General features: G+C 46.1%; 1 protein-coding gene across 2 annotated transcripts in view; it reads left to right on the plus strand.

The window, feature by feature from the left end:
* ADCY1 (adenylate cyclase 1) overlaps window positions 1-17,255 on the plus strand; it is a 260,520-nt gene that overhangs the window by 205,165 nt on the left and 38,100 nt on the right. For both annotated transcript variants that reach the window (XR_009555859.1, XM_060247765.1), the window contains exons 8-10: window positions 5,258-5,413; window positions 8,873-9,067; window positions 14,746-14,843. Coding sequence is in view for 1 of the 2 variants with exons in the window: in XM_060247765.1 (XP_060103748.1) it covers window positions 5,258-5,413; window positions 8,873-9,067; window positions 14,746-14,843 (449 nt within the window). In the remaining variant the exon portion in view is untranslated. The remainder of the gene's footprint in view (window positions 1-5,257; window positions 5,414-8,872; window positions 9,068-14,745; window positions 14,844-17,255) is intronic.

Consider the following 17,255-nt stretch of genomic DNA (forward strand, 5'->3'; position numbering starts at 1 on the left):
GTGTTGGGGGGGGGGGATGAACTGTTCTTCCATAGTCTTGACCACGATGAGGAACCTTTATTTGAACACTGGTGTTGCTTGCTGAGTTAATATTACATTGCCCCCGCCATCTCAAAAAGCTGGGAAGTGGGCTCCATTTTGTATTCTCTGTGCATCGTTCTTTTGACATTAATACGAAGTGGCTTGAGCAAGACATCAAGAATGAAAATCAATAATTAGAGGCAACAAATGGTCAGGAATGTGCTCCGTTTCTGAGGTAAAACAGTCCCTCTATGGATTTAAAGGAGGATTATGCATAGACCCCGCTTTCACAAAATCTGCTCTGACAGCCCGCTCCATCATTGCTGCAGTCTCATTAAGTCAGGAGAGAAAGTAATAATGTAGGAAAGCTTTTTTTCATGTACCATTTACACTTTTTGGTGAGGACAGGTTTTAAAATATTCACACTTTTAAAATCTTTTATTGAAAAGGCACAAAAGGCAGGGCGTCGTTGTTATCCTTGCCAAAGTGCACAGTTGTCCTCTTACACAACAAAAAATAGGAACCCCTTCAACATTAGCCCTTCGCAGACCCACAATGTTATATTTTTAGTTTGTAAATTTTTTGGTGTCCAAAGAATGAGGTTTGAATGGACTTTGGAGAGAAGTTCTACGCTGCAAGTCATGGGAATGCTTTTTTATGGGTCATCGATTCTTGGGGTTGTGGGAGTGGGCATTAGGGATAGGCATGAACCACGTCACAAACCTGAATTTGTCATGAAAATTGCCTGACTCGTGGTTCATGAACTGAGGTTTGTGCAATCGCATCTCCCACAAACCGCTGTTTGCTTGTTTTCTACAGAGGCCTGTGCAGTTTGTGTCAGCAGTTCATGAGGCAAACATGCTGGCACTGATCAATTAATTGTCAAAGCAACGGGGTGGGGGATGGAGCTCTGTAGCCCTGGAAACGCTAATAACGGCCCTCCAAAGCTCAACAGGCAATGCTGGCTGCCAACAAGAGAGCTCCCATTCTGCTTTATGGGAGCAAATGCATGTATACTCCCAGCTCACACATAGCTGTTTTTACTTGGCTGCAGGCAGTTAAGCTGAGAGCAAGTTTGTTGCCTCTAGCTTGTGGGGGGGCGGGGTTGACACACTCCTCCAGAACCTGAGATCACTTTCTCAGAGAGGACTTTTCTGGGGCACCTGCTTTGTGGGAGATTTACTTGCCCTCCCACATCCAGTCCTCACCAAACTTGGAGGGCAGGTAGAGGGGAATCCCAGGGAAGTCATCTGTAAGTACGATGCCACTAGCTTGCAGGGGGTCTGTTCAACACACTCCTGTGGCTATGATTTCCTCAAAGCAGAGCGGGCACACGGGAGTAGGTGGGGTAGGTGGCTGCCTAGGGTACTACGTCGCCTGGGGGCGCCAAGAGGTGCCCCTTACTTTCCCTTGCCCACGCAGAGCGCTCCTGAGGAGCACTGCACAGTGCACTACACTCTTTGGAGGCTTCCTTGGAAGCCTCCGAAGAGCACACTGTTTTAGCGGTGCCTAGCCACTTTCAACCTAAAAGCAGCTGGGCACCCTTAAAACAGTACTCTCTTCGGAGGCTTTGAAGTGTAGTGCAGGGGGAAGTGGTAGCGTGGCAGCACTCTTGTGCGCCGCCCATAGCTCTCTCATCCCCCACTCGCTGGCCTGCATGATGACGTCACTTCTGCATGATGACGTCACTTCTGGTGACGTCATCATGCCAAGTTCCATAAAGGGAGCCTGTGGGGGGAGGGGGGCTGCGGCGCAGGGGTCTGCCTCGAGCTGCAGAACCGCTAGCGCCGGGGCTGCCCCAGAGAGCACTTTCTTTGGAGCACCCGCTTTGGGGGGCTGTAACTCAGCTCCCTAAATCTAGTCTTCACCAAACTTGGAGGGGAGGTAGAGTAGAGGCAGCTGAAGGCTCACTGCAAGTTGGCATCTCTAGCCCGCAGGGACACCTCTAGTCCATTCTACCACATCTCAAACCCCATGAAATGAACCTGTTCGGTAAACGGGAAGGTTTGTGGTTCGTGAAACCCCATAATCCAGGATGAACTTCCACTTTCCTGGTTCATGCCTATCCCTATTGGGCATTTGTGGGACAAACCATTTCCCCCTTTGTGGTCTCCATGGACTTGAGGGTAATGAAGAGGAATATTTTTGACATTCTTCAGTTCCATACCTTAAAGTTCTGTTAGGTTCGACAGGAGAGCACTGAAGTGAAGCTCCTGGGTCAAAAAGTGAACACTTTCTGTTCAGGGTGACACTGGATGAATCTGGTCATCCCTAGAAAAGAAATGTCCCCCCTTGTTTTGTCAAAGAGATGGGGAAATTCTTCCAGGTGCAGCTGGAAGGGAGAGGAGGCGCTGGGTAAAATCTTCACTTCATGTACTGACGTTATATGCTGCAAATGTAAAAGGGCTTTCCAAGTCTAGGTGTGGCAATCCTAATCCTGCGAAATTGTGATGGGCGTAGCTGCCTTTGCCTGGCTCCAAAATGATAATAATAATAATAATCAGATTGGCTCAGAAATATTTAGGGCGCTTTGGGAAGCTCACGGCTGCATAACATTTGAGAACAACCAGTGAATGTGATTGCAAGTGCAAGTAAGGAAGAGTTGATGTGGTTGACTTTTGATCATGCATTAATAGGGGATTCGTTCAGACTTCCTTGACAGCAGCCGCACTGGAGGCTGTGACCGTTCTCCCGTCGCTGTCACCCTATTCTGCCATCTGACATAAACTGATGTGGCTTTCAACACCCGCCATTTGCATTCCAGTCATTATCTGAACAACTGGAAAGTTAAACAGATTCTGTAACATGGTGTATGTTGTTCAAAGGATATTAAATTCTTTAGGATGTGAAGGACAGCCCCTTGGATTGTGTGAACGAGTCAAGTGTTACTAATTCTGCAGCCAGGACCTTTTCTAAAAGCAGGAACGCACAGGAACGGAGTTCTGGCTGGCTTGGTGTCAGGGGGTGTGACCTAATAGGCGAATATGTTCCTGCTGGGCTTTTTCTACAAAAAGGCCCTGTGTGGAACAATGGTGACATCAGGGGGTGTGGCCTAACATGCAAATGAGTTTCTGTTGGGCTTTTTCTACAAAAAAGGCCTATGTGAAACAATGGTGATGTCAGGGAGTGTGGTCTAATATGCAAATATGTTCTTGCTGGGCTTTTTCTACAGAAAAAAGGCCCGCATGAAACAATGGTGATGTCGGAGTGGGGCCTAATATGCAAATATATTCCTGCTGTGCTTTTTATACAAAAAAGCCCTGTGCGGAACAATGGTGACATCAGGGGGGGTGGTTTAATACGCAAATGAGTTCCTGCTAAAAAAAAAGCCCTCTCTGCAGCTATTGCACTACAACTGAGAAGCCTGAATTCCCTTTTAGAACAGGTCTCTTGAAGGCAATATTCTTCCACCAGTAAGGAAGAAATCAGAAAATACATTTGTGTTTCTTCAGTATAATTGGGGAATGGTACCTTTATTGGTGAAAGGATCGTAAATACAAAGCAAATGCCCAGTTCTAATGGGAAATCCTCTAGAGGAGAGAGCCACCATCCTCCATGGTCTGGTCGTTCTCAACCCACCTCCCTGCAGGACCTGAGGAGTGATGTGAACTGGCCCAGATCTGAACGTATTAACAAATGGGTGGGTGAGGCAATGAAGAGACATCAACACTGGGGTTTCCTCAGTAATGTAAATCTCTGGGGGGGGGGGTGGAATACTTGCCTTTGGATAAGGTCTGCTTTTGTAAAGATTTAGCAGAGGGCAACCTGTGTGAGCATTTTTCATAGAACCAACTAAAGACCCCTGGCTGCTGGCTGGCCACCAGTGCCCGTATGAGCTCACCTTGAGCTGTCCACTTTGGCACTCTGCTGCTGGCCAAGGCTGAGACAAAGGCACCCCTGGCATGCAAGCCAAGGCGAGAGAGGGCAGTGTGGGGCTTGCCCAGCATTATATTTTAAAAAATAGAACTGGGGCTTGGCAGGAAGTCGGGGGTCTGGGCCTGTGAAGCCCCACCATAGCTACTGACCTGGTATGCAGGCAAGAGCTGGTGCTAGTCTTGCTTTCCACAAGTTCCGCCTGACGGTTGTGTTTTCGTGTGTGTTTGGCATGGCAAAAATGATTCAAAGCCAGGCAAGCGGCTCCATTCCGTTTTCACTCCATTTCGAGGCTATAGCAGAATTGGACCTAAGAGATCATAGGAAGCGTCAAAGACAGATTCAAGATGCACACTTGGCTGACAGTTGTAAGGGCAACTAAATACTTTGACTATATGCCTTGGTATTTCATGAGTCATAATAGACATATGGTTATATTGACAGTTTGATTTCCATAAGCTATGTCTGTATTTTTATGACCCCCCCCCACACACATGCACAATATCCCCATACAATCTTAGATTACAAAAAGAACATCTTTAAGAATATATAATGGGAGTTCATGCCTCATCATGCCTTGACTTGAACGGCACAGGTTAGCCTGATGTGATTAGATCTCAGAAGCTAAGCAGGGTTAGTACTAGGGTTAGTGCTTGGATGAGTACTTCTGAGTACTAGGGTTAGTACTTGGATGAGAGACCACCAAGGAAGTCTAGGTACACTCTGCAGAGGCAGGGGATGCTAAACATTTATCTCTGCCCTGACCTGGATAGCCCAGGCTAGCCTGATCTCATCCAATTTCTGGAGCTAAGCAGGATCAGCCCACTTGGATGGGGGACCACAAAAAGTCCATGGTCACTACACAGAGCCAAATAACAGCAAACTCTTGCCTTGAAGACCCTATTGGGGCTCCCTGAGTCAGCGGCAACTCAACAGCACTTTCCACCACCAGTGCTTCATAATGAACAAAACAGATGCTGCTGATGAATAATCGTGTGTGCTCTACAACAAGGGGTGGGGAGGATTCCAACATCAGTCTTGATTTCTGGTCTTGGAGCCAATCTCTGTCTCTCAGCCCAACCCACACCACTGGGCGGTTGTGTGGGTGAAATGGCTAACCCCTACCTCTCCTGTCAGGATGAAAATGCAGTAGTCAAAAAGGGTTTGGTGCAAGAAAACTTCCTTGTGGACAGTGCCTGTATTGCACATTTATGGAAGCATTATACTTCTGAAATATGTGGTGGTGGACCAATCGTTTGCTTTTTCTGTACATTAGTCCTACGCCAGGTTTATTTAAAAATAAATCAATAACTTATCATTCTCTAACTTAAAATATGCATCTTTCTTTTAAATATCCTTGCAGATATTTCCAGGGCTTATTCTCTCAGACATAAAGCCTGCCAAAAGGATGAAGTTCAAGACTGTCTGTTATCTGCTGGTCCAACTCATGCATTGCCGTAAAATGTTCAAAGCTGAGATACCTTTCTCCAATGTCATGACCTGTGAAGATGATGACAAGGTAACGTACCTTTAATTTGGCAACTGAACACTAATCTCTTCCTTCTTTCTCTGTCAATCTGAGGGCAAAGAGTGTCGGGGGCGTAACTTAAGACTTCCTTGGTTGTATGAGACAGGAGAAGGATCTGCTTCTTGATCTCATTGCCATGTTGGAAGGACAAAATGGGCTTAACTAGCCTGCTCCACCATTAGGTGTATAGCCAGGGAAATCCTTTGACCAACAAGGAAAGAAAATCTGTTGGGTGTTGGGTGGGAAGGAGAACGCTAGAAAGATGGAAACCACCTTTGCAGCAGATGACGATGTGCGAGTCACCTGCCTCAGGGGTCAAAGAAAATTATTAATAGAAGCTCTTATTGCAGAAAAACAATTGAGATGTGAATCTGCTGCAGATGTCCATAGCACAGCCTAGAACAGGGGTGTCAAACATGCAGCCCAGGGGCCGAATCAGGCCCTAGAGGGCTCCAGTCAGGCCCCCCAGCAACTGGCTGTCATCTGTTTCCTTCTGCATAACATCTTCCTTTGCAAGGCTTGCTTAATTGCACAAGGGCTACAGAACAAAACCTTTCTTTTCTCCATTGGCTGAAGCTCCTCCCTTGGGGAGGAAAGGGGGGGGGAGAATAGCTTGCTTTGCCGGACTCTCTCAATCACACAGCAGAGCAACTGAGTCAAGAATCTCTTCCTTTTCTTGGCTGAGGCTCCTCTCCCTCCTGGTCCCCTGGGGAAGGAAGGAAAAAGCCAGAGCTTCCTTTGCCCAGTTCCCTGGATCCCATGGGAGAAATACAAAGAAAGCATCTTTAAGACTAATGAGTGCTAATGTTTTAAGCATGTTTTGTTTTATGTTTTTTTTAAAAAAATCTTTAATTGTGTTTGTGTGTGTCGTTTATAAAGTTTATATCTCTGCTACTTAATCTTAAATAGATACACACATGGCCCGGCCTGACACGTCTCGGCCCAACAAGGTCTCATTTATGTCTGATGGCTCTCCTAACAAATCAGTTTAGCACCCCTGGCCTAGAAGGAAATCTTGCTTCCATGCCTGCTGGCAATAGATGCTCACTTTTCTTCTCAGTCCTAACCCACTCCCTGCCTTTGTGTGCCCTGCAGCTTTCCCCTCTGGATGGAGTTAGGTTCTTCCTTGAGGATAACAGATTTGGGGAAAACAGTAAAGATTTAGTAATACAATAATAAAGATTTCCACTAAATGCAACCTTCCACAAAACAAAGATGTCAGTCTTGTTCTCTAGTTCTATAATGCTTTACCCACTGTCTTGGTCTTATCATGGCAGGGTTGTAAAATGCTGAAGTGATTTATTTCCGGGAAGTGGTTAAAAAGGAATCCAGAGAAATACTTGCCTTTGCCTGTTTGCACAGGGCAGCCCCCCAAAATGTCCTGCATGAAATCTGGCAGAAAAGTGCCCTTGAACAGAATACCTGCCTTGGGCACTTGCTGCAATATTTCTTTATGCCTGTCATCTGGACCCAAAAAGTTGGCACAAAAAGTCTAAATCCAAGAGTAAATGTTGAATGGTCCGTAAAATAGCCTGAGTTGGCATTTGGAGATTCAAGCGGGAAGCTTCTCTTTTATTAGGATTTTATCTTTTTTTGCCACTGTTCCCTCCAAAGACCCACGCACTACATTAATTAGGCTCTAAAACTCAGCATGAACCCCAAGGAACGGGTGATAAATAAATCATATTTTTTCCTTTGCCACTAGGTGGTGATATTACATGGCTTTGCTCCTTGGTTTTTCAGCTGTTCCAAAAAGGGGGGGGGACCTGCATTCCGTAGCATATTTAAACAAATTTACCGTCTGGTGTGTGCAAGGTGGGTCTGATTGGAACTATTAAAATTGGAAATAGCCATCCCATGTCATCTCCCCTTGCAGGATGACATTACCTGCCAGGGCTTTTTATGTAGCAGGAACTCCTTTGCATACTTGGCTGCACAGCCCTGGTGTAGCCATCCTCCTGGAGTTTACAGCAGGCCCTTGTACTAAGAGCCCTGTAAGCTCCAGGAGGATTGGCTACATCAGGGGTGTGTGGCCTAATATGCAAAGAAGTTCCTGCTACAAAAAAAGCCCATACCCTGCCTTGTCCCTATTTCTCCGGGTAGTCTTGGGAAGACTAAACAAGTGACCTTCCTCTTGCCCACTTCTTGGCCATGGCCCTTGCTAAGCCTGATCAGTGCATTATCTGTGACAGTCTCATAGTGTCCTGATTTCCATTCTTTACAGAACTTGGAGTGTCACCTCAAGCCGTAGCCTCACAAATATACTGTTGCAATCACATGAGTTATTATTCCAAGGCCCCAGTTGCTTCACTGGCTAGCTGCCATACAGTCAGCTATAGGATAACAAATGAAGAAGTGGCACAGACAAAGCAGTTATTGCATGTTGTATATGTTATGGAAAAACATGTGCAAACCCAGCTTGGTACCGGAGTTGATGGTATGCCTGGTGCTTCCTTCCCTCCCCTTCACCCCATGATTCTTGGCACAAGGATGGGGGAGCAAGACATGCCTAAAACTAACTTTAATTCATCAGTCTGGGGACAGACTGCAAGGCTACAGTTTGCTGATGTGTTGCACACGAAGGCAAAGACGTTCAGCCCTAGCTTGTATTTTGGTTAGATCCAAGAAATGTGTCTGTAGCGATGCTCGCAAAGGGGCACATTTGTGCTTTCACTGGCCATCCTTAGAGCTGCAATGGCGGCTGTTTGAAAAATAGGCAAGCCCGTATATCCAGGAATACATGCTGAGGATCAATGGTCCCCACAGTGCCTCGTTTGCACCCACCGAGAGTTTGAAAGCTCTGTGGCTGTCCCAAGACACCATTACACACACACACCCCTCGATATTTCTACCAACATGACCCAGTCATAACAGCCTGTCTCGCTTGAAGACTGGAACTCTCAGCACTCTCTTTCACACACACAAGTATACTCAGGGGTGGAATTCTAGCAGGATCTCCTTTGCATATTAGGCCACATACCCATGATGTAGCCAATCCTCCAAGAGCTAAGAGGGCTCTTTTTTGTAAGCTCTTGGAGGATTGGCTACATCAGGGATGTGTGGCCTAATATGCAAAGGAGCTCCTGCTAGAATTCCACCCCTGGGTATACTACATTTCACATAAAAGCCGCTGCTGAGAATGTTCCAGATAGCCACTAAAATTCTGTCTAAAAGGCAGCCACTGTCTTCCCACTTTTAGTCATTTTTCTGTCAGAGATGATGGTACAGGACATGAATGTGGGAAGAATGGCCCGAGGCTTATCAGTGAAAAGGGGCTCCCTTCTGAGATCCTTTTTACTTCTCGGTAAGCCCACCTGCGTGTTTTGATGTACCTTTCAAGCCGTCAGAGCTTTGTCCAGGATATAAATTTATATGCCCACCTTTCCCGATGCAGGGCTTAAGATGGTTAACAGATACGGTAAAGACATGTTTTGTTTGTTTCTGCCGCAGAGGAGAGCATTAAGGACAGCCTCTGAAAAGCTCAGGAACCGCTCTTCTTTTTCTGCTAACGTTGTATACAACACTCCTGGAACGCGAGTGAACCGATACATTAGCCGTTTAATAGAGGCCCGGCAAACGGAGTCGGAGATGGCAGACCTAAATTTTTTTACCCTGAAGTATAAACAGATGGAACGTGAGCAAAAAGTAAGTTGTGTTTGTTTGTTTTTTAAACTGACCTCATTGGTTGTAGAAAAAAAAGAAGCTGCATTTTTTTCAGTTTTTGCCCCCAAAGTTTCTTTAAACAAAGGTTTTACTCATGCTCAAGGCCTTTATCAAGATATAGCGTTCGATCCAGCCAGCTTTTCGGCTGATTAAAAGGCTGGGGTGGGGAGGGCTTTGATTATCCAAAAAGGCTGGGAATCATGGGACATTTGTGGGCAAAAGCCACATGGAATATGTTCATGTGTATCCTGCATTGTAACCAAGGTGGCTAATGAATTAAAAGATGCACCAAGAGTTCTCAACTTGGGCCTGATAGGGCCTGCTGGCACCTTTCCTGGTGCCTGCCAAGTAAATTCAGAAATTGGGCAGTGCCAGGTAAAGCTTTTTTCCAGCAGAGCTTCTGAATGGAGGTGCCAATTAAAAGGCATCCTGTTAAATAGAGTTTCTGCCTGAAATGTTGAAGAGTTACTATTATTATTTTTATTTATTTTTGTGAATTTATAGTCCACCCTTTCCCGAGATGGGCTTCGGGCGGATTGCAACACCATAAAACAGTTAAGAATTAAGCGGTTAAAACCATTATATAAAAATGAGAAAAGGCGGCATCAGTGATTTAAACATCATTCACAGACTAAGTTAGAGGATGCAGTGAGCGCAGGGAGGCCAATTAGATGGTGTGTATTAGGGTTGTATACAGCCCTGACATTTTATGGTTGGCTCCACCTCCAGCAGCAGCCATTTTGTTATTGTGCCCATTGCTGTTAGTCAGAATTCCAAAGGTACCTGCAGGCTCAAAAACGTACGCAATAAAACCAAGAGTGGGAAATTCAGGAGTTCTTTTGTGATATGTCAAGCAGCTTTTCCAAGTAGGGATTAACAGCTACAGTAGGAGAATTTGGAGGATACAGTTGCCCCCTTAAGGACTGGACAAAAAGTCAGTTTCTTTCAATGGTGCCTCCAACCTTAGGAACACACCTATCAGCCCATCACACATTGGTCACCGTCTCTGGCCTCCCACTGGCTGACTCCCCTGCCTCCACCTACTGCAGACCCAGGAGTGTTGAACAAACTGCCAAAAGCAGTCTTACCTCAGAAACAGCCACATCTCCAACTCTTCTCTGTGTCCGCTCTGTCAGCTGGCCTCAGAAAGGGATGCAGAGCTACTGCAGCCCCATGAAAGGCCTCCCAGCACACACAGCCTCCAACGGTCACAGAAATAGCCAAAGGCCAGGCCATGCTGGGAGTGTTTCCTTAAAGCCCATGGCTGCCCCCTGGGAAGTGCTGGCCGGAGGCTGTTGCTGGGCAACCCAGGCTGCTTTTGTCCGGAAAGGGAAAGGCCTCGGGGAATATAATGCCGTACAGTCCACTCTCCAAATCAATTATTTTCTTCACATCAGGCCTTACTCCTAGTACATACATAAAATACAAGGTTCCAAGAAAAGTTTTCTGTATTGCAGCTGGACATAAGCAAATTTCTTTCATCCTGTCCCTTGACATTCTGGAAGTTTGCTCTGCCCTGGGTCCCTTCCTTCGTTCTGATTTTGCTAGGAATCGGTTCTGAAGCAAGAACATGTTGCATTTGCTTCAGTTTCCAGATACTCTGCACCCTCTCCTCGTGCATAGATGCGTGTCCCACTGAGCACACGCTGATTGATACTGCGAAGAAGGATTCGTCCATATGATTGAATCCCCTTAGCCCACCAATTATCATGATTCTGAAGCGCTTTGGAGAACCACTGCAGCTGAAAAGTGGTGTATGATTATAAAGCTAAGTAACAGTAGAATTTGTGGGAGGCGTTCTGTGTTGTGCTGCATGCTTTCCTGAGCATCGTTAAAACACCATGAAGAAAAAATCTTGATAAATCATACGTGCAGTTCTCTCTTCAGATCTTGGAAGCTAAGCAAGAGATCTGAAGAGAGAACTGAAGAGAGAGCTAACGGAAGTTCAAGTACTAACCAAGGCCAACCCTGCTTAGCTTCCAGGGTCACTACTCAGAAGCAGGCAACGGCAAACCACCTCTGAATGTCTCTTGCCCTGACAACCCTATCGAGTGGCCATGTCGGCTGCAACGTGATGACCCTTTCCTCCCCGACCACCATTCCATCACGATTGCTTTTCAGCTAGCATGTCTGAATATCAGTAATGTAGAAGAGAGGGAAGATGTAATGGAAGGATCTCATAGCAGGGCCTTCCTGTACAGGTTCTTTGAAACTTCTAGCCCAAGGAAGATGGTTTTGCAGCATCTTAAAATATGGCTAATGGGTTGGATGTGACCGGATTTTTCTGCTGGTGAAAAGAAGGAGAGGACTTCTTTGGCCATAAAAAAAAGAACTTCTTCGGCTCTACATGTACAAAAGCTAGGTGGCACAGAGGTAGCAGTTGGCGCAGGAACTGTTCAAGATTCAGGGGGGGAAGGTAGCTGGTTCCAATTTGATGTCCTTTCCCTCTTTCTCATTGGATCAGTGATTTTACCTCCTCCCCTTTCACTTTATTCAATAATGGGCTGGTTATTTGTTTAATTTAAAAAGTGTGTTAAAAATAAACTTAAAGTAACCGAGCAGCTTGGGCTACCATGGCCTCAATACAGTTTGGAAGTTTCGTTCAGAAAGACAGTTGTCTCAAGGAGAAACTGTAGTTATAGTATTTGTGCTTTAATTGCAAAGTTCTTGAAAAGAAAAATGAAACAATGCAGTTCTGAGGATTCAAGAAAAGACAAACTCATGGTGTGTGTCAGTCGATGATTACATGATCTTCCTCAGCATGGCTAAGTACTAATGTGTACGTCTGTTCAAATGATCTCTTACTAGGGCAATGCAGCTCCCCCACCTCCCCCCTGAGATGAATACCCTTGATTTTGGATGGAGCTACTGCTATTCCAGAATCTTGAACAATCTGGTTACAGCTCACCAGACCTGTTTGGTTTGCCTACAGAGCACAGTGTTTCCTTAAAGCATGCCGTCTGGTGAAACCCATATAAGTTAATTTCTTAATCAGAATGATTCTTGTGGCTCTGCTCAGCTTCTTTTTCAGCTGCTTTGAGTGAACATATTTTATTTTTATTCCAGCTTCAAAACCGGGGGGGGGGGGGGGGGGGATGTCAGAACTCTGGTTTTGCAGAAACTTTCCAAAAGAATTCATAACTTGGCAAAATCCTGACGTGGTCAAAAAAAAAAGGCGGAAGTTATTAATTAGAAAAAACAGAGGGTTTTTTAAATTATTTTTAATGACCGTGCAATACATTGCCTCTTCCCAAGCAGAAAACCCCATCGGTTTGTGTATGAACTAAAACCATGTTCATTCACAAATCTGAAATACAGGGAATGTGTGAGAATACAAATATACACTCAAGATGCCCAGGACATTTGGCTTGCAGCAGTAGCCAGGCTAATTTGTGCTCCACAAATAACAATAGCAACAAAAATAGCAGCAGCAGTAGTAGTTGATTTATTTGATTTGCTTAATCACCCCATCCTTGCCTAGACCAGGCTCTGGGCGATGTAATCTGTAAAATTCAAGTTAAAAACAAACAAAAATACACAGATAAACATAACAATTCAATAAAATTACAATAAAATCACCCTGATGACATCATGCCAATTAAGTCCTTCTTCCAGGATATCAGAGAATACCGGGGGAGGGGGATATTCTGGGAGGGGACAGAAAAGGAAGGGAAAGGTGACGGCCATCACTATCCTCAATCGAAAGCCTGGTAGAATATCTCTGACTTACAGGCCCTGTGGAATTCCACAAGATTTCACAGGGCCCAGGTGTCATCTGGCAGAGAGTTCCACCAAGTTGGGGCCAAGACTGAAAAGGCCCTAGCCCTTGTTGAGGACAGCTGGACCGGAGTCGCCAGCAAATTGTTACCAGCAGACCAGCAGAGCGTAATGCCATACCCTGAACATAATGGAGGAGACAGTCCCACAGATACGTTGGTCCCAGACTGCTCAAGGCGTTGACGGTCAAAACCAAAACCTTGAATCTGATTTGATACTCAACCGGAAGCCAGTGCAACTGGCACAGCGCTGGTTTGTATATGTGCCATCCATGGTGTTCCCAACAAGACTCGCACTGCTGCATTCTGAACCCACTGGAGTTTCTGAGTCAGCCTCAAGGGTAGGCCAGCATAGAGCAAGTTACAGTAGTCTAATCTGGAGATGACCAGTGGATGGATTACTGTGGCTAGGTCCAAACAGAACAGGAGGGGAGCCAGTTGCTGGGCTTGACGAAGATGGAAAAGCACCACCTTGACAACACCTATGACCTTGGCCTCCATTGAAAGGAGGTATCCAGTGTCACGCCCAGACTCTTGATAGATGAGGCTGGTGTCTGTGTTGCCGCATCAAGAGCCAGTAATCTGCAGTCCAACTCTGGCCCCATTCCCTGCAGCCACAAAACCTCCATCTTTGACAGGTTGGGCTTCAATTTGCTCTTTCTTAGCCAGCCCACCACAGCCTCTAATCCCCTGGCCAGATCGTACACGGCATTGGTGGATTGGTTGCCCAATAACAGATAGAGCTGGATGTCATCTGCATACTGGTGATACCCAGACTTGAAGCTCTGTGCCAGCTGGGCAGAGGGGTGCATATGGGTGTTAAACAGCATCAGGAAGAGGAGTGCCCGCTGATACCCCCCCACAATAGGGGGTATCTGGTGGACACTTACCCTGCACCACCCTCACCCTATGCCACAAAGGCCGTCATCCTTGTCTGTGGCATCAAGCAGAGCACTGTCCAGTGCTCCTTATAGAGTTGCCAGCCTCCAGTTAGGGCCTGGAGATCTCCCAAAATGACATCTGATCTCCAGGATACAGAGTTCAGTTCCCTTGGAGAAAATTACCACTTTGGATGGTTTAATCTATGGTATTATACCCTACTGAGGTCCTTCTGCTCCCCATTGCTACCAGCCACCACCCCAATCTTCAGGACTTTTCTAACCCGGAGTTGGTAACCCTAGAAATCCAGTTCAAACTATAGGGAAAATGGCCTCCCCTCTTCTCTGCCAGTTCCAAGCCAGGAAGGAGGCAAGGGTGTGGGCCACAGGGTGTGTGGCCACAGAATTAATTTCATTATCTACGGTATTTATTAATGGGATTTCTTACCTACCCTCCCTCACAAGTGGGCTCAAGGCAGGTCTCTTTACAACAGGCGAATAAAACAATGAAAAACAATTTCCACAATAACACAATTGAAAAACCCGTAAAATTCACAGCAACATTAACTCACGATGGCAAATCAATAATGTAACAAAGTTCCCAGGTGTACATTGCACGTGTGCCTAAACGGCCAGCGTATTGGGTAAGTGCAGGCCTTGGTTTCAGTGGGAGCTCACGGGAGCACAGCTCCTGCACCTTTCTGAGAGTTCCACCTCCTCCTTCTGAGAGTTCCACCTCCTTGTCCATTGAATAGTAGGTGCAGCTGCATAGCAATCCTTGGATGAGCTCCACCACCTGTTTTTCTACAAAATGACCCCTGAGTAAGTGGGTGAGGACATTCACCAATGGTACAAGATTGACAAAGTGCTTGCCAGTAGCTAGCATGTAGTTGTGGATCATGGACTGTGTTTTCAAAAACAGTTTTTAAAGTTTCCGTATAGCCAGGAAGTGCAGGGCATGTAGCTGAATAACTGTACGTCTTTTTTCTCTTCTCCCTCTTCCTAGTATCACCAGCTTCAGGACGAATATTTCACCAGTGCTGTAGTCTTGTCACTAATTCTAGCTGCCTTATTCGGCCTTGTCTACCTTTTAATAATCCCACAGTAAGTCTTCCTGTTTGTAATTAAATGCAATGTGTATTTTTAGTCAAGGATGAGTTGTCTTCATTATGCCTGGGATTCGTAAGGTTTTTAATTCGTTCCTCGAAAGAATCTGTGACAATACGTTGGAGCCTCTGGAATTATTTGAAAGCATAGGCCATTGCTTGCTGTCTGACTTCACTGAAAATAAAGTTAGGTCGCTGCAGATGGCTGCTCATGAAGAAAATTTATGTATCTCAAAACCTATGAATATAATTGGTGCATTTATCTGGGGATAGGCAGAGGAGCGAGCTGTCTGGAGGAGAAAAATATCCTGTCCCTTTAATTGAAGTTTACTGAGATGTTGTTTGCCCAGCAATAATACAGCATTTACTCAAATGCACTGATTTTTTTTCCACCTGTATAATGTTTTTAGGAGTGTCATCTTACATTCAGGATATTTGCCTCCATGCCATGAAAAGCTTCAGCATTTCTATTAAAGGGGAAGGGCATTTTTTTTTTATCAGACCTGATGGCAGTCCTAATGATGGGGGCAAACTAGTCCTTGTTCCTGTCCTTATTCTAGAGCAGGGGTCCCCAACCTTTGAAAATGTGCAGGCACGGTTGAAATGCTGATACCAGGTGATAAGTGCAACCAGGGCTCTTTTTGTAGCAGGAGCTCCTTTGCATATTAAACCACACACCCCTGATGTAGCTAATCCTCCAAGAGCTTACAGTAGGCCCTGTAAGAAGAGCTCTGTAAGCTCTTGGAGGATTGGCTACATCAGGGGTGTGTGGCCTAATATGCAAAGGAGCTCCCACTACAAAAAAACCCCTGAGTGCAACTACAAAATGGCTGCTGCAGGAGTCAAAGCCGCCCACAAAATGTCAGGCAGCAAAGTTACACACATAATTCTCATAGTAACTGCTCACCATTTGAGGCAGAATAATCTGCACATTCGATCAGAAGCGCTGCTGGGCATAAGCTCCACTTGGCCCTGCCCACTGATTGTAAAAGCATTTGGCGGGTGCCAGGAAAGATGCTGGCGGGCGCCACGTTGGGGACCTCTGTTGTAGAGCATAGAAATGTTAGCAGAGTTTCCCCTCGTTGCAGAAGGCAGCACTAGGGGCTAAATATCTAGATCAGGGGTCCTCAAACTATGGCCCGCGGGCCAGATGCGGCCCGCTGAGGACGTTTATGTGGCCCGCCAGGTTATGGCAAAATCAGACCGGAAGTGACGTTCGACCTAAACTTGCATTAGCAATGCACACTTCCGGCACTGGGCTGAGGCGGCGGAGACAGAGTATGAGGCGATACCGAGGTGAAGTGAGTTCCCAGGCCGGGGTGTGTGGTGTGGGGAAGGGAGAGAGATGCAGAAGACGGAGAACTGACAGCCCGCGGCCTTGTACAGTGACGGCAGTCCGGCCCTCCAACAGTCTGAGGGACAGTGAACTGGCCCCCTTTTTAAAAAGTTTGAGGACCCCTGATCTAGATCTTATCGCTTTCCTTCTAAAGATAATCTGAAGATCTCAAGATCAGGACAAATCCATTTTAGGTCACAGTGTGGGAAATGAGCAGCTATGAAAATTCACGAAAGGGGGGAGATTTTGATAGCCGAGTTATTTATGCATTTTGCAAGGGGAATGTGCAGGGAGTTTTCTGTAGCAGGAACTCCTTTGCATATTAGGCCATACACCCCTGAAGTAGCCAATCTTCCCAGAGCTTACAGTAGGCCCTGGAAGAAGAGCCCTGGAAGCGCTTGAAGGATTGACTACATCAGGGGTGTGTGGCCTAATATGCAAAGGAGTTCTTGCTACAAAGGAAGCTCTGGGAATGTGCCTCTGTTCTGTGTCAACAGGACCACATTCCTCTTCCATCCTTGATTGTGAATTCAGTCCTGCCCTGTTTGATGCTGCCTATCAGTACTTCTGTTTTGTTGAAAGATGCTTCTAATTCTAGTAGATGTTTATTTCATGCCCAGTGCTGACCAGTGAAATTTTTTAAATCTTCCCATACAAAGGAATATACCTGGTGGGGTGGAGAGGTTAGATTAGGATCTGAGAGAGTCAGGTTCAAACTCCCCCTCTGCCATGAAAGGTTGCTGGGTGACCTTGGGCCAATCACATACCTTAGGCCTAACTTACCTCACAGGATTACTGTGAAGTCAGAACTGGAGGAGAGGAGAATGATGTACACAGCTCTGGGTCCCCACTGGGGAGAAAGTCGGGGTATAAATGAAGTAAATGAGAGGCAATTTGGTGTAGTGGTTAAGAGCAGCGGACTCTAATCTGGGAGAACTGGGTTTGATTCCCCACTTCTCCACTTGCAGCTACTGGTGTGACCTTGGGCAAGCCACAGTTCTCTCAAAACTGTTCTCTCAAGAGCAGTTCTTCTCTCAGAGCTATCTCAGCCCCACCTACCTCACAGGGTGTTGT

This window comes from Heteronotia binoei, chromosome 10 (genome assembly GCF_032191835.1).
Source record: "Heteronotia binoei isolate CCM8104 ecotype False Entrance Well chromosome 10, APGP_CSIRO_Hbin_v1, whole genome shotgun sequence".
Taxonomy (NCBI): domain Eukaryota; kingdom Metazoa; phylum Chordata; class Lepidosauria; order Squamata; family Gekkonidae; genus Heteronotia; species Heteronotia binoei.